The 23,230-nt window shown below is 35.8% G+C and overlaps 1 protein-coding gene across 1 annotated transcript; it reads right to left on the bottom strand.

Annotated features, from left to right (window-relative positions):
• Positions 1 to 14,792: 14,792 nt before the first annotated feature.
• Positions 14,793 to 16,650, bottom strand: LOC110756403 (gibberellin 20 oxidase 1-like). Its single transcript, XM_021957836.2, has 3 exons — positions 16,042 to 16,650; positions 15,379 to 15,706; positions 14,793 to 15,166 (listed from the first exon to the last, which is right to left on the bottom strand). The coding sequence occupies exons 1-3, from the start codon at positions 16,533 to 16,535 to the stop codon at positions 14,912 to 14,914; spliced, it is 1,077 nt and encodes a 358-aa protein (XP_021813528.1). The 5' UTR covers positions 16,536 to 16,650; the 3' UTR covers positions 14,793 to 14,911.
• Positions 16,651 to 23,230: the final 6,580 nt, after the last annotated feature.

A 23,230-nucleotide genomic window follows, 5' to 3' on the forward strand; every position in this document is an offset into this window, starting at 1 on the left:
CTCTGTTTATTAATAAGATAAATTGAATTTAATGAGCGAATTCGTGTTTAAACACACAAGACAGGATCGTTCCTAAAAGTCTGCGTCCAGCCTCGGACGCTGTCTGGGAGAGGAGGGCGTGGAGGGGCACCTGGGATTGGCATTGACTGAAATATCCTCCCCCCTATGACTTCAATTCAAACTATTGAAGTGATCTGACGGCTTTGCCCTTTCTTGGGCTGCACAGCTTATCGGTGGTTGATTGACTAGACTATTTTTTGTTGTGGTGTGGACTTTCTCTCTACGAAGAAAAATGGAGGAAGAGGAGGAGAACCAAAAACTATTCACTCTGTCAAATGATTTAAATGGTTTGGGTGTACGGACACGACTCAGAAGCAGCCATGAGAACATAACAACAGAACTGTACACATATTTATTAATGAGTACCGGTATTTTGGTACGAAGACCGAATTTTATGGAAACTACTTGCCTCTTTCGTAAGAAATATACATTTTTTATTTTTCTATCAATTACAGTTTGATACGTGCACATAGATTTTTCTTTATGTATTTTGAATGAATTATTCTTACATATGTGTCAACTTGTGATTTTTATAAAGTATGCGATTCAAATTCTAAGTAACTGTGATTTTATTCACGTATACACTAACATATTATTTAGTGAATACATTTGATAAATTTTACAATTTTACATTATCAATCACATCTAAGATGAAAGTCAATGTGATTAAATTTGTTTTAAATTGCAAGTGAAATTTTTTAATTTTCTAATTCTTTAGTTATAGTTATTAATGTGTTGTGACCAATTAATTCTCAATTTCAGGTTTGTTTGTTCATTCTCTGGGCAAGCATCATTTATTTTAATATAAAAATATACAGATAATGAATGGAATAATACTGTACAATATTATTTAGGGAGATTCACTATTATACTAAATATATGGGCCCAAATTATAAAAATACCTCATATGAAATGGACTTTAGAAACACACCTAAAGCCCATTTACAACATACAAAAAGGCTTTTAACTTCTTATAAATCACAAAACTGTCATCAATTTCTTAAAACAAGCCCAACCCCAAAACCTCATTAAAAAAAACCCAAAATACTCAATAAGATATTAAAATAATTTAATAATCAAAATTAAATTCAATAAGGCCAGCTTTCATTTTTTGGATTTTTTTTTGGGTTTATTTATAAAAATTAAATGGTGTATGGTTTATCTATATTATTAGTGCCAAGAATGGGTATATGGCTAAATATCTCTATTATTTACTCATTTCTTATTACAAGTAGTTAGGTTGTTGTGGTCATCATGATCAAAGCAAGAACTTATGAAAATAATATTATAATTCCATTATCTCCAAATCCAATACCTATATACTTATATATAAAATAGCAAGTGGGTGTTTCCTTGTCTGTGTTTGAACAGGTGGCACGTGATTTAAGCGTTTACTAGTTAGTAAATTAATACGGCGTTAATTATATATTTGTGTTCACTTGATAATATTTTCTTCAGGTCCAAACTACTTGTCGTTCAATTATCGTCATTACAAAAATTTACCGTATTAACTTACAAACTGATTAGCGCTTAAGCGCTCATCAGCACCATCTTATCTTTTGTATAAATATCATCAAAGTATGATCAGCAATTAGGTCACCAAAATTTGGGTTTAGGGGTGTGGGGTTGAATCTTGAACAAAGACTAGATAACATTCAAGTCAAATAGTTATGTCAAAAAGTTTTAAAGAGAGAGATTCTTCGTCATTCTGATAGGAAAACCAATTATCCAAACTACTTACATACAAATCAAACAAGAGAAGAAAAGTAAAATTATACTCAAATACATAAGCCCTTACGTAGCATGCTCATGTGCTGGCTAGGTTTTAGTTTCTACGTAGCTTGGACAATACTCAAACTATTCGTTTATTAGGGTTTCTACTTTAGACCAATATCTAAGATTTGCATGGCCAGACATTTGGTGCTTTATTAGCCTTTTACTTTTATTTTTTTTTAATAATTATGATGTTAGTAGAAGATATAGGGAAATTACTATATGGGAGGGGGGTTCCTCACACACAGTAATACACACACTATTATGATGTCATTGTGGTTCAAACCTAAAACCACTAGTTTGTCCTTTTTCACTGAAATAGACCCCGTTGGCTTTTCTTACCAAATATATAACATGCTATCGTGTTGCTAGACTGTCAAAATTAAACGTGTTAGTTACAAGATTTCAACTCATCAATAATTTAGATTAGTGACCAAACATGCAAAAATTGTCTTGTAGGAGATGACTCCTGTTGAAATTATACTGATCTAGCTAATTGTATTTGAATATTCTCGTCTTGCTACATATAATTGGTATCCTTGTAGCAGCCCAATCGGTTGACGTTTCTCCATTTTTTCCTCTCCCCACGATGTGACGATATAACAAACAACTAATTGGCCAATTCACTTTCACTTTCATGGGAAATGATGACAAAGGTTATGCAACACTATGTATAGATCAAAATACATTTCACATAATCATTAATTCTAGTTGATTATTACAAATTAGTTATAATGCAAACCTCCACAACCCTAAACATTCTGAGAATTTGCCCACCTGCATGCATTAGTCTTATGAATAATAATGGGTACTTATAATGGTAGGTATAGTTTTGCGCACGAGTTTCATATCAGTTAGATCAATCCTTTCCAAAAAAAAAAAGTTAGATAATATATACAAATACATATATACAGGGAGTTTCAGTTGAGGGATTCAGTTGTATTTCACTAATCCGAATGTCTATATTGTAGACATTTATTAAAAAATCATCTCTACAAAAAATACTTGAATGAAATATCATTTGACCACTCAATTGAAATATTGAAATTTTAGTACTTTCTTGAAGCACCGTATTCATTTATTTTGTAGGACACAATTGGATGTCGAAACGGTTTCCAATTTATCTAATTTTTTGTAAGATGATATCTGAATATAGACTTAAAAATAAGACACAATGCGCACAGCGCACTTAAAAATTTAAATATTCAGATATAAAATGGTCTTAGAACTATCAAGCCTGCCCACTATTTAAAAAGGATCCTTAAAATTATAAAATGCCGAAATTATTTGAAGTCATTATTAGCGACAAAAAGAAATTGGAGAAAATGTTTGGCTACTATTTGGTCCAATAATGTGGTATTAATTGAGTGTCTACCAACTACCGGCCATGATAATACCCCACCAGATTCATACAAGAGGCCACTTTATTTCATCTTCGTATCTTTGTTTTTTTTGGGGTTCTTGTTCTTTTTCTCTTGAAGTACAAAAGTAACACCAAAGCCATATATACCTAGCACTTTATATGTTACATATAAATTATAATTCGACACATATATAAAAATAATTTTTTAAAACCATTTAAAAAGAAAAAAGTTTTTACACATATATCAGACTGGGGTTTATGGCATATATAATTCAGTAGTCTCGTTCACCTTGTCATTAGGGAATTTAACGGTCATTATTAGCAACAAAAAGAAGTAGGAGAAAATGTTTGGCCTTTATACTTTAATACATGGCTACTATTTGGTCCAATAATGTGGTATTAATGAGTGTCTACCAACTACCGTCCATGATAATACCCCACCAGATTCATATCTTCCTTTTTTGGGTAAGTAATTCTATCCTCTTGTTTTTTTTCTCTTGAAGTACAAAAGTGATTACAGATAAATTATAATTTGATACATATGTAAAAATAATTTTTTTAAATCACTGAAAAAAATAAGTTTTTACACATATATCAGACTGTGATTTGTGGCATATATAATTCAATAGTCTCGTTCACCTTGTAACCAGGGAATTTAGCGATCATCAGCCGTTAAATCTAATCCAACGGTGAATAAGGATCCACGCTAAAAGTTCAATTATGAGACACACTACACAACATAGTTGAGCCCCACTAATGGGTCCCTTCAACTTCTTCTGATTGCTTCAATCAGCTCATATAATTTTGGGCAAAAACTAATATATAGACCACACAATGACCTATTATAAGTGAATATTTTCGAGGGATGCTATATATGGCCTAAACTAACGACCTAACCCGTTTTTGTCCGAGTATTCTCCTCTTTTCAACAGAATTATTTAACGACGCCGCTATGTGAGACTGCCTACATCGATCATACGAAAGCAGCCGGTCGTAAACTATACCTACATATTATGCAAATTTAATATATAAAAAGAGTACATTTCCATAATGTTTTTATTTAGACACAAAACTAATGAATTTAAATAGGATATTTGGAATAAAATTTATGACAAGTTTGTGAGAACTTGAGTACCTTCTTCAAGGGATGGGGTATAATTTTGAGGGCAAAGTTGTATTTTCCTCTTTATTTATTCAAACAGTCCAAATTACCTCATGTTTTTTTTATTAAAAAAAAAAAAATCATTCGCAAGGGATGGGGAGGGGGAGTATTATATTGGGTCTACTTTTCCATTGTGGTGCCACCCCACATGCTAGTTTGCTCATGCTTTTACATTAGATGTCTAATAACCTCTTAGAGTCCAAAAAAATATGGCATTTTAGTTGCCATAGTTCCTAAACTTAGACTCGATTTGCATTTTAGCCATCGAATATGCAAAATGGTTGTTGTAGTCCTTGAACCCTATTTTCGTTAGCAGTATTGGTCATGCGTTACGTTTTTTTGGGGTCAAATTAGGGGCAAAATAATATTTTTATGTTCTTTCTAATAGGCAAAACTGTATTTTTTACGTTCATTTTCTTGCTTTCTCTTTATTTTTCAGTTCATATGGTCAAGATTGAGAGGATTGGAGGAGAGAGATAAACCATGGGAATTTGGGGGTAGGTTTGTGTGGAAATTTTTATTTATTTTTAATTTTTAATTTATTATGAAAGGCATAGTTGGATTTTAATGTTTTGAAAAAAAATATTGGAGTGAACTTGGATGTTTGATGGGTGCAAATAAAAAAAAAATTCAAAAGAAGGCAACTGGGTTTTGTTCTTTGTTTTTTTTTGTTCTTATGGTGGTGGAAATGGGTACAAAGTGGTGGTGGGAGTGGTAGCGTGATGAGGTAACAATTTCACCCCTAAATTTAACAAATTTGACAGCAGGACCAAATACAAATTGAATTTAAATTAAAGGACTATGACGACTAAATAACCTATATTGATGTAGCGTCTTGCCTTGTGGGATACCATGTTCCTTGAAATGCTCATGATTTGGCTCTATATCTTGAAAGGGACGGAACCAAAACCAAGTGTATTCCTAATATTTTGACTGGGCAACTTTGATATTAGCTAGGTTTGCAAATCTTAATTTCGTAGCAATTTAACAAGTATGCACATAGATCGTTTTAAGATAAGTACATTGAAATTTTATATCATACAAGTAATATTGAGAGAGACGTGTGATTCGAGCACAAGATTTTAAATGCATGAGTAAACTGATCTGAAATGCATGAAATAATTGAATGCATAGTGCACCGTCCACCGTCCACGTACCTTCCTCACGCGGTCCTGAGATTTGTGGTGGCAAACTATTTAGGGGGGCATGCATTTCTCACATGTTAGGAGTTGACTCTTTGTAAAAAGCCTTTTGTGATGAGTAGAGTAGGGAAAAGAAATTTGCCTTTCACTTTCTCACTCCATCACTCCAAATAATGATGGCGATTGGAAAGGCACACACACAAAAATATGGCTAATCCACATCTTTAATCACTGTAGTGGACACTAGTGGGATATGTGAGATTTCAACTCTGAAAATCCATTCCGTGTTTTAAAAAGTGATCCATATATTATTCTAAAATATGAAGCATGTTTGCCTTGTGGCCTTGCCTAATTACCGAGTTTTTTCCTTAATATATTGGGTCGTGTACAACGTGCTGCATGCTTAGGGCATGGTTTTAATATTAATTTGTTAATTACCAAACTAATTTAGTGACAAATGAAGTGGCCTGGAAATGGAAAAAGCTATAGGTTTCCTATATATAGAGAGTCCATAGACGACCAGCCGTAATTTTAAAGTTGAAAAAAGTGGCTCCCTACTCTCTCTCTCTCTATCAGTAGAGACCAAACTCTCTTTTGTTTGGTGGCCATTGGGCGAGAGTGCATCAACAAAGAATCATCTTCTTTTTCTGCGAGTCCAAATAAGAAAAGTTAACAGGACTGAAATAAGGATATATAAAAGTTTATTGGTTTTCTTTGTTGCTAAATTATTATCCCTAGGGTTTGTAGCTCATAAGACCATCTATTTTTGTTTTCTTTCTTTCTGTGATATATATTACCAACACCAGGGTAGATCATTGAAGATTTTAGATGCCCTTTTGTTTGGTGGAGGACAAAAGTAGAGGGGTCAGTCAGAGTACATCAACATGGAATCACCATTTTTTGTCGTTGGGAATTTAAAAGGACTTAAACAAAGAAATATTAATGGTAGTGTATGAAAGTACACCTACATATATTTATAATATATATTTTTCCTTTTCTAATTTACATGGTCGTCATCATTTAAATAGTAAAACCAATTAACAATTCTCAACTTTCTAATGTGCTTCTCATACGACAGTTCATACATGTGTGGCTACATTTCAAGCTTAACACGTGAACAACTCATATTGTGTGACATCGTATTGGGTGATGTTGAATACATGTGGCTATTGGGCCTCACATGTATTGAACCTATCTCAAATACCATGAAAGATATTGAGGTTTCACCCCCAAAACCAATTGACAATAAAGAGAGTAGTTCAACTCCTTGAAAATCCTTGTGTTAGCTTTCTCGAAACATTTCTTCACATTCTCACATTAACTATGATGAATGTAGGAGTGATAGGTTTGATCTTACCAGTAATATATTTGTTTTAGAAATAAGGGGAATTTGTGGAATATCTTAATTTAGTGACAAATTAAGAAGACATGGAAATGGAGAAGGAGTTCCTTTTATTATATATTCAACGAAGATACACTACCGACCCAGCAGTATAAAGATGAAAAGTGCTTCCTGCTCCAAAAGTAGAATCCAACTTAAACTAACTGAGTTACGAGTAGAGATCGAAAGGAGGTGGAAGAAAAGGAAGAATAATGAAAGGTGCTTTTTCGAAGTGGAGGGGTCAGAGTACATCGACAGGGAATCACAACTTTCAGTCAGTCCAATTGATAAAAGGTTAAGAGGACTGAAACAAGGAAATAAAAATGTGTTGCCGACGGATCCTTCCGCTGTGGTTGTAATCTATTAGAGCAACTCCACCCATTTGCCCTTTGCCATGGCAAGGGGGAGCTAAGGCAGCCACTATTCACGTGAATAGTAGTTGCCCTTACAAATAGTATTTTGTGTTTCCACCCGTTGCCATGCCTAAGGGCAATTACTATTCACTTTTTTGTTTTTTTCACAAATTTTTTTACCTCAATAATTAATTCGGATAATATTTTGTTTTTAAATCATAAAGAATTAACTTTGAGAATATTTCGGATAAGATTTCTTGTAATTATATTTTGTTTGATGTATTGAATGTGTTGAAAATTGTGTAGAAAATGAAAAATAATAGAAGGAGAAGAAATTATAAGAGGATTTTGTGTTGAAAATGAAGAAGAATGGCAGGTATTTATAGAAAAACAGTTCAGAACTTTTTGGTGAATTTTTAAATAATTATTCGAATTTTTTTCACATTTTTTTGTAGATTTTTTTCAATTTTTTTTATTGCTGACATCATCAATGACGTCAGCAAACTGGGGTTGGAACTAAGGCAGATCTTGCCTAAGGGCTAGCCTGGGTTCGTGGGCCCCATCTCCTACCAGGGCAAGCCCTTGCCGCTGGAAACAAGATTTTGGTCCAAACCCCCCCCCTCCCCCCAGACAAAGGCTTGGGCGCACCGCTGGAGTCGCTCTTAGTGGGTTGTTGTTACCTTTTGGGTAAGTGTCACCAAATGGCGGACCCATGAATTTTTATAGGGGTAGGCTAAATATATATATATATATATATATATTTTTATAGAGGAGATATATTATAAACCTTTTTTTTTTCTCTTGAAACAAAAATGTAAATAAAATTTTATAAATCAAACATGGCCACATTACAAGCAAATATAACATAAAAAAGTACAAAATATAAATAAATACCAAATCAAATACATTGTCCAACTTTAAAAAATCATATATGCTAATTAATAATTCAAGTTGCAAAAATAAAATATATATCAACAGTCTCTAAACGTTTTCACCCTAACCCTAAATCATAAAAACTTAACAACAACAATTAAAATTGGAAATTCAATATATATAAAATAAAAAAACTTACCAAGATTGAAGAACCTATTGAGGATAGGTTGGTAAATTTTTTAGAGGAGGAGAGCTATTTCCTCTAGGCTCTCAAGATTCAAATATGGCGTTTTGGGTGGTTAGAAGAAATTTTTTTATGTTTGCTCTTTGTAGGTGTAGCCACTGGCGGACCCATAAGTTTTTTAGCGGAGGTGCAATATTGACTAAGTATGAAAAATGGTTTTTCGGAGTACTCATTTTCTCAAGATAATTTTTGACGGCTTTTATTCCTTACACATCAAATAAGAAAACTTGATTTTATGGGATTTTAATATGAAGTATATATTGACCTACTGAGCCATCATTTTTAGCCTAAATCGTATTTTGCACTAAAACCGATTTTTCATATTTTGATTTGGTGAGAATTTGATTTTTCCAGTATTTTTATTTGAATCCAAATAGGGGGTACTTCCTTATTTACATTGTAAACTTAAGTAAATGGAGTAATATAAAAATAAATGAAAGTAAAAGGACAAAGACATTTACTTAAATGTTGAAAATGGAAATAAGGTAATCTGCACACCAGTTGAGCAAAGGGGCAATTTGAAGCACTTACAATGATTTTTCCGGCGAATTTATATAGATTTGGATTGATGTTATTATTTCCTATATGTTTTAGGAGTGGGCTAATATTTATTAGAGTAGAAATGAAACTTATAACATTTAAACCATCTTCAATACTTTATAAATCTTCCCCTAGGTTGGAGCCCACTCCAGCCTAAGCTTAGGTCCGCCCTTGGTGACACCGTTGTACCCCAATTGAGGGTCGTTATTACCCTTTGGGTATGTGGTACATTTTCCGGTGGTGCATCTGCCTTTTGGCTTCTTTAATACATTCTCCCGACTTTGATTTTTTATTTTTTATTTATATATATAAAAGAGTTTTTAAATACATCATGAATTTTTCTTTTTCTATTTACACTAATCATCTTTTAATGAACTTCCTTTTGCTAAACTATCCCTAATTAGAATTATTATTTTTTTAATGCCATAGGTTTAGTTTGTTAAATATATTTATTAAGGTGTGGCCATGATCATCATGATGGTTGATCATGCCATGGCTCATACCACGATCTTCTATTGGGTAAGTGTCACCGTTGTACCCCAATTGAGGGTCGTTATTACCCTTTCGGTATGTGGTACCTTTTCTGGTAGTGCGTCTGTAATGCCATGGCTCATACCATGATCTTCTATTGAGAACCATAAGATCGAAGTATCAATAATATAACGATGATTAACCTAATGATACGAGTAATGTATAAGTAATTTGAGTTTGTATCAAGCAACCATAAGTCGAGTTTGACATGCCAAATATATTTCAATACTTATCCCAAAACATACGCGGTATGAATAGTCTATTCATAAAAGATTTTTCTTTTTTGGTCAAAAATAACATAAAAGATGATCACGCTTCTCCCTTCAATATATTCCCCATATTTCCCATCCTTCTAACTTTTTTGGGAATAAAGAAAACCTCTTTGGTGGCCGGTGGGGGTGTGTTTTTCATTCTTTGTACCAAACATATAGTTTTATTGGTGCATCAAAGATTGAAAGTGACACCGGACACATTGACGAATGCAGCCCTAATGTGCCCGAGAGGGACAGACAAAAGTGACACAGATATATGTTTTGTATCTTAAATTAATCAAACAGAAGAAAAGCCCAATAAAATAACTTAATTAAGTGTGCAAATATGGATTAAGCAATGCATAAGAATAAACCACACGTGAGAGAGATGAGAGAATTGTAGCAATGGAGGAACACCAAACAACCAAACTATTTTTTTTTTAATTTTAGCAAAGCGATATTAACTATTCTAATGTTTGGGGAGATGAATTCAACTCGGGTGTAAAGGGTCAGACACAGTACCTTGGTCAACTAGCGTAACCCATATATGCACCCCCAACAACCGAATCTGAATAAGTATTTAAGTGAATGTGAAATCCGAAGGTGCTTTGTGCGCCTCCCCTTGAGGTTTAATTTGTTTTTATACAGAATTATAAGTTCCTTGACCTAGCTCCTCCAGAGGGTTTCTTTGCGGAAAATTAAAAGAAAATATATGTAGGACTGAGAAGTTAGACTAATTAATCATGATTTTTAATACACATGATAATGTGAGAGAACTGCGTTTTCACTTTGAAACATGGATTTGAGAATGTCCAGGTCAATTTTCTCTTTTTTGGGTCTGACAAAGAGACAATGGATGTCCACTTTCACCAAACATAAGGTTTACTTCTCTCTTATTTATTTATATTCAATTTGGTGACAACCCTGGATTTTTGCTTGATCTCGACCTTCTTCTTTGAATATTAATTTTCTTGTTGAACTTTTTGATTTATAAACTAGGGCGCAATTTAGGAGGGCTCATTCTTAACATGCCTAACCCAGTTCGAATTTTGAACTAGCATTTGAAAGAGCAAACGACTGGAGTATGAGTTTTGAAATTAGGTTAGGTACCAACTCCATCAAAATTTGACTTGAGCACGAGTTGTAGGTTTAGCTCAACCGGTATTCTCAACAAGTTACAAAAACCAAATTTACAACTCCAGCATGCATGACAGATATATAATTTTTACAAATATACATGAAACATAAATCGTATTCGATATTACATATTGAAAAGAAAATTTTTAGAATTAGGATAGGTCAAAATTTCGATCCATTCGTGATGGAACGGAAAAGCAACTTTAGTTGGTAAAAAGAAGAAAGAAAGTTACAATTAAGGGTGGACTTAGAGATTTTCTGGTGGCTGCGTTATATAAACTTTTTCCTATTTATTATGCGTGGGTAACTAACTGACTGACTTTATCTTGGAAGGTGTTAGAGTGTAGCAATTTCCATTAATTAAGGTGAATTTCATAAAAATTAGCACCAAAAATTTGTTTAACTGGGTTGGAATCCATGTGCACAAGCTGTATCACGTGGTCGTACTACCGTACTATTTTGTCATTTCTCATTGATCTGGGCGTGCTTAGTAGAAAAGGAAGGTTGAAATATAAATTTGCTTCCCATGTTTTGCTCTGTTTTCAAATTTTCATCCACGTGTTTTTTAATTTGACTAATTCGATCATCGTGCAAACCAATGACTTCTGAAAGGAATCTACGTCTTTCTGAGACTAAGAAGGGCTTGTGTGACTGGGTAAAGTAAAGTTATATATGTTTCTCCAACTTCAACATGTTGTTGCCAAGTTGACAAACAAAACTACTTTGTGTTTCTTCTTGTACTTACTTTTCATGTTGGGCAGGTTAATTTTTATTTGTAGCTAGAGCAACATTCGAAGAAACATCCTTAGTTATTGACCAAAACCTTACACAAAGGAAACCTAATAATATCTTATCCATAAGAGTGTTGAGAGTGTTTGTCCCACATCGAAAAATTAAGGGACCTAGCTTGAGCTTATAAGGAGTTGGGTTACTCCTCCAATTGTCAATTGATTTTGGAGTGGGGAACCTTAACTTTTTTCATGGTATCAGAGCAAGGCTTCAAGTGTTGAGCCCAACGGCCATATCAAACTTTAACGTACAATCTCATGCATGTGTGTGCTTTCTTCAACGAGTTGCACAAAAATTCTGTCAAATCCATTCTCTTCAAAGAGAGAGGCTTTTGACATAATTTGTTAAAATGGAGAGTCAAGGTTACGTTAAAGTTTCAAAGCAAGACAATTTGATTTGTTAAACTAGACTTTCACTTCGAACCAAAATTTTGGCTGTTCAAATATAAATGTCTAAGCTAACCAATTATTCAATAGAAAGCACACGTGTGATGTGCATATAAACTTTGTTGACCATATATTTCATAAAAAGCAATAAGACATTGAAGTTTGATAAATCATTTCCTTATTTAAGAATAGAAACAATTCAAGAAAAGAAAACAACCCGAACCCACGAACGAAATTTCTTTGCATACAACGATAGTCACATCACATAATAGTTAGGTATTGCAGGACGGAAAACTATCGTGCGTATCTGTTGCACCCATGGTCTTAAATATCGGAGGTATCGGAAGTATCGAAAGTCAAAAAACACGGAAATATCGCAGGAAATATCGGGATATTATCGGTATCGGAAAAAATTGAATAAAAACCACGGAAATTGTAAGAAAAACTTGGAAATTTTTATTGAAACTTTGTAGGATGTTTATTTAGTCAATTATCTATTAGTTTATCACAAAAAATTGGAAGGAAATACATTGCATGATGGATTTAATTGATTTAAGTTGATTATATAGCGAGCTGGCAAACACCGTAAGTGTAGAAATATGTAGTAATTAATGAAAGAAGATTAAACACACCATAATCATTTATATATAATGAATTACTACAATATTTTACACTTTATACATTGCATGGTAAGATACATGAGTGACTTAGTACCACATAGAGTTCCTATGAGGTTCAAAATTTTCACTATCTTCATCATCTCTATGTGTAGAGTAAGTATATTTTGAAGAGTAGTCATCAAATGATAAATCCCCAAAATAGTTTTCCATGTAATTGTTAACATGCCACCCATATGGATCCGAGATTGGTTGACGTTCTCCATAAGCAAAATCATTTGAAGATTGAGTCTCGGATTCTTTCCATGTGTCACTTGATTCCATCCCAACAGGAATGGGATATGAAGGGTAGGAAAATGGTTGGTTATGAGTATAACCATAGTTACTACTTCCTACTCCAACAGAGTCCGAAGTTATAGATAAGGAGTCATCTTCTTGACTTGACAATGTCCCCTTGCCTCTTTCTCTACGAGTATAGTTCTTCCCTATGACACCAATTCCTGGTCCTGCCTGCCTACTGCCATGGTAGGGTAAGTAAAAGCAGGTGAGTGGTTGAATGGTAGGGTAAGTAATGTAAGTTGAAAAAACGTTGGTGAGTTTTATATTTTATCCATTTTGTAAACCAAGCCAGGAATCCAAAGCTAAGTTTTATATTTTATCCATTTTGTAAAAGCATGTGAGCATTCTGTCGGCTAGACATGCTTTGTTTATTAGCTCAATGAGCTACTTTTGTATTACTCTAGGAGACATGCTTTCCGTAGAGTGCCCAAATCAGTTCAATGAGCTACTTCAGTTCTCTACATTTTTTGAGTTTCATATCGGGATATTATCGATAATATCTCGATATATTGACCAAATCATTCATAAAAGTGTTGAAAATATCTTTCCGATATTATCGGGAATCGGGATAATATCGATATATTGACGATAACTATATGGTTAGTTGTTAAAATATCGGACCCCCAAAAATCAGATATTATCGGGATAATATCGGGGATATTATCGATATTTAAGACCATGGTTGCACCACACACATGGTATCCCGTTCTATGTGGCAACGTTTCACTTATATTATTACGTGTATATGTATTTAATATTGAAGAATATAAGTCTTACATCGGATGATTGACTAAATAAAATACAACTTATAATAAGTGGTTCCATTTCTAATAGCATTGAAGCATTTTGTGATAAAACTTACTGGACTTTGTAAATGGTTAAGTTGAGAACAATATCGGTGTTGCTAGTGGTGAGATATTGGCCCGTTTTTCAGAAACTTAACACTTAAATCAACATATAATAGGGAGTACACGTCAATCACGTAGCATATCGAATACAAACTATAGCTTTTCGTTATGCACATACTATCTTCGTGAGAACAGTTGAAAAGATGAAGTATGTGTCAGAACATATTGACATTGTCAAAAGCTGATGAAATGGAGAGAGTAAAAGAAAAAGACTTGCAAGTGTCCCAAATGTTATACACATGTAACTGGATTATAGCTGGAAAATATGTGTTCATTTGAGTTAAACGTATGGACAACAATAAAAGTCTTCCTTTTCTTTTATGATGGCTAATTGAATTTGAACCGACACAGTTTTGGTCAGTACTGCAAGAAACAAGACAATAATGGATTCTAGGTTTTGCTGAGTGTTCATAGCAACTTGGCCAAGTCATGTAATTAATTCTAGGTTTATTTCTCTGTTGAATTGTTCTATCCACTCTGCAGAACTTAGCTGTAACCCAGTAACCAAAACCTAGTCTCAATTAAATTTATAGTCGTTATATTACTTGTACAAGCCAAGCGGTTGAGGGTCCAAATTCCTCATCATTCTTAGTCTTTAATTATAATTTGGTTGATAAGTTTGACGATTTTAATTTGTAAGATGAACATTCCACAATGTCTATATATAATATATAAGAAGAAGACCTTATATATAATATATCTCCTGTTTTAGTCATACAATTGACAGATCTATTCTGCATGTATGTGAGTCTTCCATAGTTGTTGGCTAATTAAACAGACTTCCGTTTGGCGTCATATATGTTGATCTTTGATGAGAATTTTGAAAGTTCCATGCTTTGACTTTGCGTTGACAAACATTATTTAGGAAAAGCTTCATATTACTGAAAATGATATTCGTAACGAGAATGATATTCGTCGTACAATTTTAGGTTATGTTGCACCCATATTTGTAACGGAGGCGAGGCCATTTGTATAGGTAATATTCCATCTTTATTGGAGAAGTGGTTTACAATATGAAAGTTTGATACTTTCTAGCATTAATCTTAGAAGTACATATGCTCTTCATTTAGATATTAGATATCTTTCTAGAGCAGTTTTACCAACAACCCTCTTTTGTACCAAAAGTTCCTTTTTGAAATCTCCCCAAGTGAAGGGCTGATACTTTTTAGGGTTGGTTTTTGGGTCCATTAGCTCAGGAGGGCACTCAATGAGAGCAGAGTTACCAGGGCTCATGAAATATGCTGCTGATAGCCTATTCTTCTCCTTGTTAACCACTGCTCTGTGCACTACACTCCGCAGCCTCCCATTAGTCCAAGCCTGCCAGCAATGAAAACAAATTTATAAACGAAATGAAATTTCCTCCTACCAAACTGTGAATTTGAACCATTTGTTATGTTGAAACCTATTAAAATGTGTGGTCTAGATTCACAATTTGGCAATATAAACATTTGTTCGATCGGCAACAAAACAATAGTATTTAAACTAAATCAAAGTATATGATACACAATTGCATATGAGAGAGAAATTACTTCAAGGGTGTCACCAATATTGATGATGAAAGAATTTTGAACAGGGCGGATACCAATCCATTTGTTGTTACCCATCAGAACTTGAAGCCCACCAACATCATCTTGCAGCAATATGGTTAAGGTGTGAGGGTCTGAATGGCTCCCAAGCCCAAGACATTTTTCCGGGAGAGGACAAGGTGGATATCTGTTGACCCTGATCATGGTAGCCTCTTTCTCTTCAAAGTGCTTTTTAAAAAAGTCGTCTGGAAGGTCCAGTCCATGAGCTAGCATCTCGAAAATGGTCATTCCTAGATTGTCTAATGCATTCAGGTAGTCAATCATGGCCTTGCTGATGCATATATTCCAAAGATTAGAATTAGTTTTATACTATGATCAATGAATAAAACTATTTGACCACAATGAATAAAACCATATGATGGGTTAAATAAATAAAATAAAACCATATTTCTTGCTACACAATGTTTAACGACAAAACAACCCATTTGAAAGATGACATGTAGAAAATATAAGATTGTCATAAAATTTAAACACATCATTTTCCAATTAGAGTATATTGTGTCACTTAGTATTGTCACATGCCAGGAATATCCCGAAGCATCAATAAATATGGTTCTAAAATCAGTGACCAGGAATTGAAGTATTTAGAGGATATGAAATTCTTACCTAAATGGCTGATGTTGATCACCAAAAACCTTCGTAGCAAATCCAACTACCTGTTGTGGGGACTGGAGCAATTGCAAGATCTCTGCCCAAGGCAAATTTTTTCCATAATCAGGATTTGTGGCACAGTAACCCAGTGGTAAGCTAGCTGATCTAACACCCTTCAACTTCTGCTCCATTGGAAGATCAAAAAGCCCATTTAAACTCCCCATGAAACTCTCTATCGTCTCCAAAGCAACCCCATGATCCACTAGCTTGAAGAACCCCCACTTCTCACAAGCCTTCACCATGACTTGGCAAACCTTGTCATAGTTAGGGTTTTTCCTCCCATCTAAAACCCCTTGGAGACTTATGACAGGGATGTCATCTGCATCTGCAAAGTCATCATGGTTAATTTCTGGCCATTCTTCTGTGGACCAAATGAAATTCTTGACACTTAGATTGTGCCCCATGGAGGAAAGTGACTCAACATATTGGTCTTCAATTTGTAGAGCCATGCCAAAGTCTCAAAGATTAGGGTTTGCAATTTCCTTTGCTCAATTCAGTATTAATTTGAACCAGAAACTTCATGTATATAAATGATTCATTTTGTATAGCCATATAGTGTGCTTTGTTAAGTGTGATAAAATTGAAGTTGATTGTAGTTTTCAAGGAGATTCAATGTTGGCTTATAGTATCATTTGTTGCCTAGGATTTATAACGAGGCTGTCTTTTAGTGGAAAAACATGCGATTCTATTGGAGATAACTAAGATTCCAACAAAACAAAGTAGAGAGAAAATGGAATCTGTGAGCCGTCCAATTGGGCAATTGTTTAACCACTAACATCAGAGCCGTGTTAGGCAAACAATGAATGCATCATATGATGTCCTTTCCGCCAACGGGCCAACTAACAAAGGAAAATATTCTAAACCTGATTGTTATATAAGTTTTTCTCACTAACCTGATTTGTTTTTGTTACGTAGAAATGGATCAAGCACTCTTGATCTATTCTAGTCGTAACTCATGACTCTACCCTCTTCATTACTTAGATGGTATCAGTAGAATTCCCATACCACATGGATGCAAGGATAAAGCATAACGAGTTAATTTATCTATGAATCGCTTTATTGGCCTTTCGAAAGACAAAAGCAATCGTAGTACTAATCAACTGTAACAAAAGCATAGCTCACTCTACACTTGTTAAACTAAACAAATTACTGCACTTTAAATTAATTTAAGGTTTAAATTTAGGACTGTTTTTTTCACCGGGAAAATTAACATGGCAGTACTGCCTTGACCAATTTGTTACAAATCTACTTCTCTTCAGCTTGGCATCTTGGTGTGACTTTCTTAAAGTTTTTGCTCTCTTTCTTCATTTTTCACACTTTTAAGTGCAATAATAATATTACTGGAGAAAAGGTGCAGAAAAGGTGAGGATGGACGCATTGCTGTTGGGGGTGTACTAAGAGATAGTTCTGGGCAGTGGATTAGAGGCTTTGCTGTTAGTCTTGGGGTCGGACAAGTCTTGGAAGCAGAGTTATGGGGCGTCTATCTTGGATTGAAAATTGCTTGGGATATGGGTTGCAATGCAGTTGTGCTTGAGTCTAACTCAGCGATTGTGGCACAAATGCTTAATAAAGATGTGGAAGAACTTGCTGCTATGTTGTGGGGATGCCAAGACTATATAAACAGAAGGTGGGTTTGTTCTATATATTCATCATGTATATCATGAATGCAATATGGTGGCAGATAGATTAGCTTAATCGGGTTCATGTTTTGAGTTGGGTCTGTCAACCTTCTATGATCCTCTTGATAATATTAGGTCTTTTCTTAGTGAAGATTTACTTGGAGTCTGTAGGCCTCAAGTTATTGTTTAGTTTCTCTATTGGGTGTTAGCCCCATTTCTTCACATAAAAAAAAAGAAAGAGAAAAACTAAGTTAGACATTTAGGTGGCGTTTGGGGTTGCTTAAATTTTTCAAAAAGCAGCTTTAATAAAAAAAGTTATGGTAGTTTGAGTGTTTGGTAAACATGAGGAATTGGGCTTTTAAAAAAGTTGTTGTCAATGACCCTTGTTTTTTAAAATCCCTCACAACCTAGCTTTTAAAAGCTACTTTAAAAAATTGAGATTTTCTATTTAAACCCCGCATTTCTCTTTGTTCACCCCATGTTCTAAGTTCACCCCAACTTCTAATTCAAATTTTCACAATTTCTAAGAAAACCCCACTATCTTCCTAAACTACCCCTAAATACACACCCAGCAGAAAAAATAAAAAATAAAAGAGTTTTTCTATTCAAACCCCACACTTTTTTTTGTTCACTCCAATACTTAAATCATTAAATGTCACATCCCGCGATCGGCTCCGTCGTAGCACAATATTGTCCACTTTGGGCCCCCCTCTCTGCCCTCACGGTTTTGTTTTTGGGAGCTCACGAGTAACTTCCCAGTGGGTCACCCATCCTGGGATTGCTCTAGCCCTCACTCGCTTAACTTCGGAGTTCCCATGACTCCGAAGCCAGTGAACTCCCAAAAAGCCTCGTGCTAGATGGATGTAGGTATGTACATATAAGACACATCACCCCCTCTCCGTTGGTCAATGTGGGATCCTACAATCCACCTCCCTTAGGGGCCTGACGTCATCGTCGGCACACTCGCACCACATAGCAGAGTGGCTCTGATACCAAATTGTCACATCTCGGGATCGGCTCCGCCGTAGCACGATATTATCCGATTTGGGCCCCCCTCTCTGCCCTCACGGTTTTGTTTTTGGGAGCTCACGAGCAACTTCCTAGTGGGTCACCTATCATGGGATTGCTCTAGCCCCCACTTGCTTAACTTCGGAAGTTCCCATGACTCCGAAGCCAGTGAGCTCCCAAAAGGCTTCGTCCTAGATGGATGCGGGCATGTACATATAAGGCACATCACCCCCTCTCCGTTGGTCGATGTGAGATCTTACATTAAACTCTTAAATTTTATTAGTATATAAAATAAAAAAAATCATATATTGTCATGAGACGATGGTGAAGAGGCAGAAGTGGTGAAGCATGATCATGAAAACGAAGGTGAACAAGAGCTGGAAATGTAGAAGGATGATTATGATATCCCAATTACTCAGGCGATGGTTTATTTTTGGGGTGTGGTTGGTCTTTATTTATAGAAGGAGATGCTGGTTTTAATTAATTAAATTACAATATTAATAATATGTATTTAACCTGATCATTGAGAATTAATTAAATAGGCATGCATGTTCCCCTCTCAATTTTATTTTGATGCTCATAGAGCTAGAGTCAGTCAAAGGCAGGCATGCTTTTTGTATGATTGATTGCTTGTACAATAAGACTAATCAAACTCTAAAGACTACTTAAACCCCGCTTAAAAGCCCCTCATTATAGCCACGCCGATTGCGGAAGATGCTTGTTTGGGCCTCTCTTGTTGCCTTCGGCCTGCCCATGTACCTGTTGGCGAGTATATCCTATTCTATTTGGGTTTTATTTATTTTTCCTTTTGTATAGATATTATGTAATTAGGATTCCACCTATTTCCTAATTAAACCCTACTAGGGTTTGTAACCTTGTATTATAAATACCTCCTTTCGGAGAATGAAATATATCTGAAAATATTCTACCATATTGTTTGACTTGGCATCAGAGCCGACTTTCTGGTGACCTGTGTGTGTTGTGCCCACCCGTGTTCTACTGTGTGCCCTAATTTCTTTTAGGGTTCTTGTGCATGTGCTTGTGCTGTGTTTGTGCTTCGTGTTGTGTTTGTTTCCGCTGCTATCATGGGTGATGATTCCAAGGTTGTGGTTGGTACTAGTGTGTCTACACAGAAGGAGGCACGTCCATCGGGTGATTACCCTACCCCGATTACTTCTGACAAACTGGATGGCTCCAATTATGCCTCTTGGTCTCGTGGTGCGCGTATTACGATTACTAGTCGTCGTATGGCAAGTTGGATCAATGGGAAGAAGCCTGCTCCGTCTCTAGATTCCGATGCCTATGCCGAATGTGAAGAAGATAATTGTCTGGTGCAGTCATGGCTTCTCAATTCCATGACTAAACCAGTTCGTGTCTTGTTTGAACATGGTGATACTGCTTTTGATATATGGGAGGCTGCTCGGAAGACCTATACTGTGACTCAGAATAGTTCTCGTTTGTTTCAACTCCGACGGCAGTCCATACTTACAGGTCAGAATGGTGAATCTGTGAAAGTGTTCTATGAAAAACTCCATACTATCTGGCAAGAGATTGATTGTCTGCGTCCGCATGAGTTTAGCTGTTCTACTGATGGGGCTCGTCGTCTGAAAGAGATTGAAGCCGATCGAGTTTATGATTTTCTTGGCGGACTTGATCCACCGTATGATGGTGTCCGTAGCCGTATTCTTGCTCTTAGTCCTGTCCCGCCTCCTCTCGAAGCCTATGCTATGGTTATGGAGGAAGACACCCATCAGTCCGCTATGCTTGGAGGAGGATCGCTAGCTCTCAAGGTTGACCCAGCTCGTCAACGACCGGTCGCCCAGCACGACGCGACCGGTCGCTCTCCGTCCAGAAAATTTGGTTCTTCTACTGGGTCTCGTCCTTCTGGCTCTACTCCTAGCTCTCTTGAAGGTCCGCCTAAATGTCGCCATTGTAATGGGAATCATTACTTTGAGAAGTGTTTTAAGGAGCATGGTTACCCTGATTGGTTTGCTGACTACAAAGCTCGTATGTATGGCCCTAAGGCCACTTACACTGTGATTCCTGATGAGGCCCATCCTCCGACTACATCTGCAAATTTGTGTGCTTCTGATACTATGCCAGGTATGGGTTCTACTACTTGGATAATTGACACTGGTGCTTCTGATCATATGACTTATAATGATAATATGTTTGATGAGTTGTCGCATGATGGGCATATTTTATATTATATATTTAGCCCCATTCTTAGTATATTTTGGTTGATATTTTGGAAGAATTTTGATACTTTGAATTATATTTCCAATATAGGACTTTCGACTTTTTCTGGAGCAAAACATAATCAAATGGATGAATTTTGGAGTAATTCCAGTTGGACGACGTTCCTGAGTCACTTGGCTTGATCGTATCAAAATTTCAGACTTTTCTATCAAGCGGTTATTTTCTGGCGATAAAATAAAGGAGCAGTGTGCAGTGCTGGAAAGTGATGTTTTGGGCTTTTATGGCGTTTTTGGAGCCCGATATGACCTCTGATGGATTCGTGGCCTTCTGGAGAAGTGTTCAGAACGTTTTTATCTTTAAAACGAGCTGTACTGGGCCGGATTTGGAGCAGATTTGAGGCCAAAACGTGGCTGGGCAGATTGGGGGCAGATTCTCCTAGTCCAATTTGGATTTTATGTCATGTCATTATTTTATTTTATTTAGTTTCCTTGTGGGGATAGAAAAGCAGGTTGTGGGCAGCTAGGTTTTAGGAAGTATTTAAGTTCTTTTTCACAACAAATTTAGGTCTCTCTCTTTTGGGTTTTGAACGCGACTTTTGCTAGGGTTTTTGAAGAACTTCTACTTCAAGGTGTTTTCGATCTTTATTATTTTAATGAAGAACTTGATTATTTTGATTATGAACATGCGTAACTAACTCTCTTTTGCTAGGGTGAGGCCACGAGCGTTAGCAAGAATATGTCGTTCTGTCCAATTTGCTTATGATTATATGCATGCAGGTTTTCAAATTATTCATCACTGGGTTAAACTATCTAAGTGTCTTGATGCTTGATCACCATTAGGATGTTTAGAAAAGTAATTTGATGCAGTTTTGGTCGGAGGTCGGTCCCTAAAATTGACGAAGGCTTCTTGTGATTAATATGTGCAAGTTCACTTAGGATGAATACCACGTCTTAAGGGTTGCATGGTTTTTCAAAAGGTTTCACAGAACTTAATGAGTCATGTATGTTTAGATTTGATCTGAATACCACAGACGGATTGCATGTGTGATATACGCTCTATGTTGGGGGTCCAAGTAGGCATATATTAGGAATACCTAACCTTCGAAATATGCATGTATAGGTCATAAGTAATTGGGAGAACTATATAGAATTGTTAAGGTGACGGCGGATCCCTAGTGCTTTCTTAATTTGATTTCTAAAAATACAACTGTTTCTCTTGCTCTTAGCTTTAATTTTGCATATTGCCTTATTTTTATTAGTTAAATTCGTTTTAATTTAAGGTCTTCAAATCAAACATCTCAATTTTCTCTTTTACAATAATTAATTAGAATTTGGTTTGCAACGAGTTATTTAATAATCCCTGCGGAGAACGACCTTGTGAGAATCATTTATACTACAACAACCTTGTCATTCTTGCAAGTTTTATAGGAGTTTTAACACTGTTTGCGCAGGTACTAAAAAGCCTATCATCGCATAACCCTCGTGACCCCTATATTACTAGTGCTAATGGTTTACCTTCCCCAGTTACCGGTCAAGGTACCATCCATCTCACTCCTTCTTTACCCCTGTCTCATGCACTCTTGGTTACCAATATTCATTGCAATTTGTTATCTGTTGGGCGTTTACTTGATACACTTAACGCGTCTGCTACCTTCTATTTTACCCATTGTTTTTTCCAGGATCTCAGGACTCACGAGAAGATTGGGCATGGTAAACGGATAGGGGGGTTGTATTACTTACAATTGCCGGCTGCAGCAGTTCGTGATTGTGTCGCTAATAAAGCTCCAAGTGGCAGTGTCAAAGACAAGCAACAACTTTGGTTATGGCATCGTCGCTTAGGACATCCGTCGTTTGGTTATCTTAGACATTTGTTTCCTTCGTTATTTAGTTCGTGTGATGAGTCTAGTTTCAAATGTGAGACTTGTGTAATGGCCAAGAGCCACCGTACTGTTTTTCCCTTAAGTAATAATAAAGCTGCTTTGCCTTTTGAATTAGTACATTCTGATGTCTGGGGTCCTGCTCGTGTGACTTCTCTCATGGTTTCCGTTGGTTTGTTACGTTTATTGATGACTGCACTCGCTTAACATGGGTGCATTTGATGAAGAATAAACATGATGTTGCCTCTATTCTTCCTGACTTTGGTGCCATGGTGTCTACTCAGTTTCATGCTCGTGGTAAAGTATTTCGGACTGATAATGGCGGTGAATATGTGAATCATACCTTGACCCAGTTCTTTCGTGATCAAGATATCATTCACCAAACTACCACTCCATTCACACATCAACAGAATGATGTGTCTGAAAGGAAGAATCGTCAGTT

The sequence above is a fragment of the Prunus avium genome, chromosome 5 (assembly GCF_965620075.1).
Source record: "Prunus avium chromosome 5, drPruAviu1.hap1.1, whole genome shotgun sequence".
NCBI classification, from domain to species: Eukaryota; Viridiplantae; Streptophyta; class Magnoliopsida; order Rosales; family Rosaceae; genus Prunus; species Prunus avium.

Bases quoted from the DNA above. Each gene is read 5' to 3' on its own strand.
- LOC110756403 (XM_021957836.2), bottom strand. From the start codon at position 16,535: ATGGCTCTACAAATTGAAGACCAATATGTTGAGTCACTTTCCTCCATG. The intron at 15,707-16,041 runs GTAAGAATTTCA...TATATGCATCAG, and splicing joins GATCAACATCAGCCATTTAG to CAAGGCCATGATTGACTACC. The intron at 15,167-15,378 runs GTAATTTCTCTC...CATTGCTGGCAG, and splicing joins ATATTGGTGACACCCTTGAA to GCTTGGACTAATGGGAGGCT.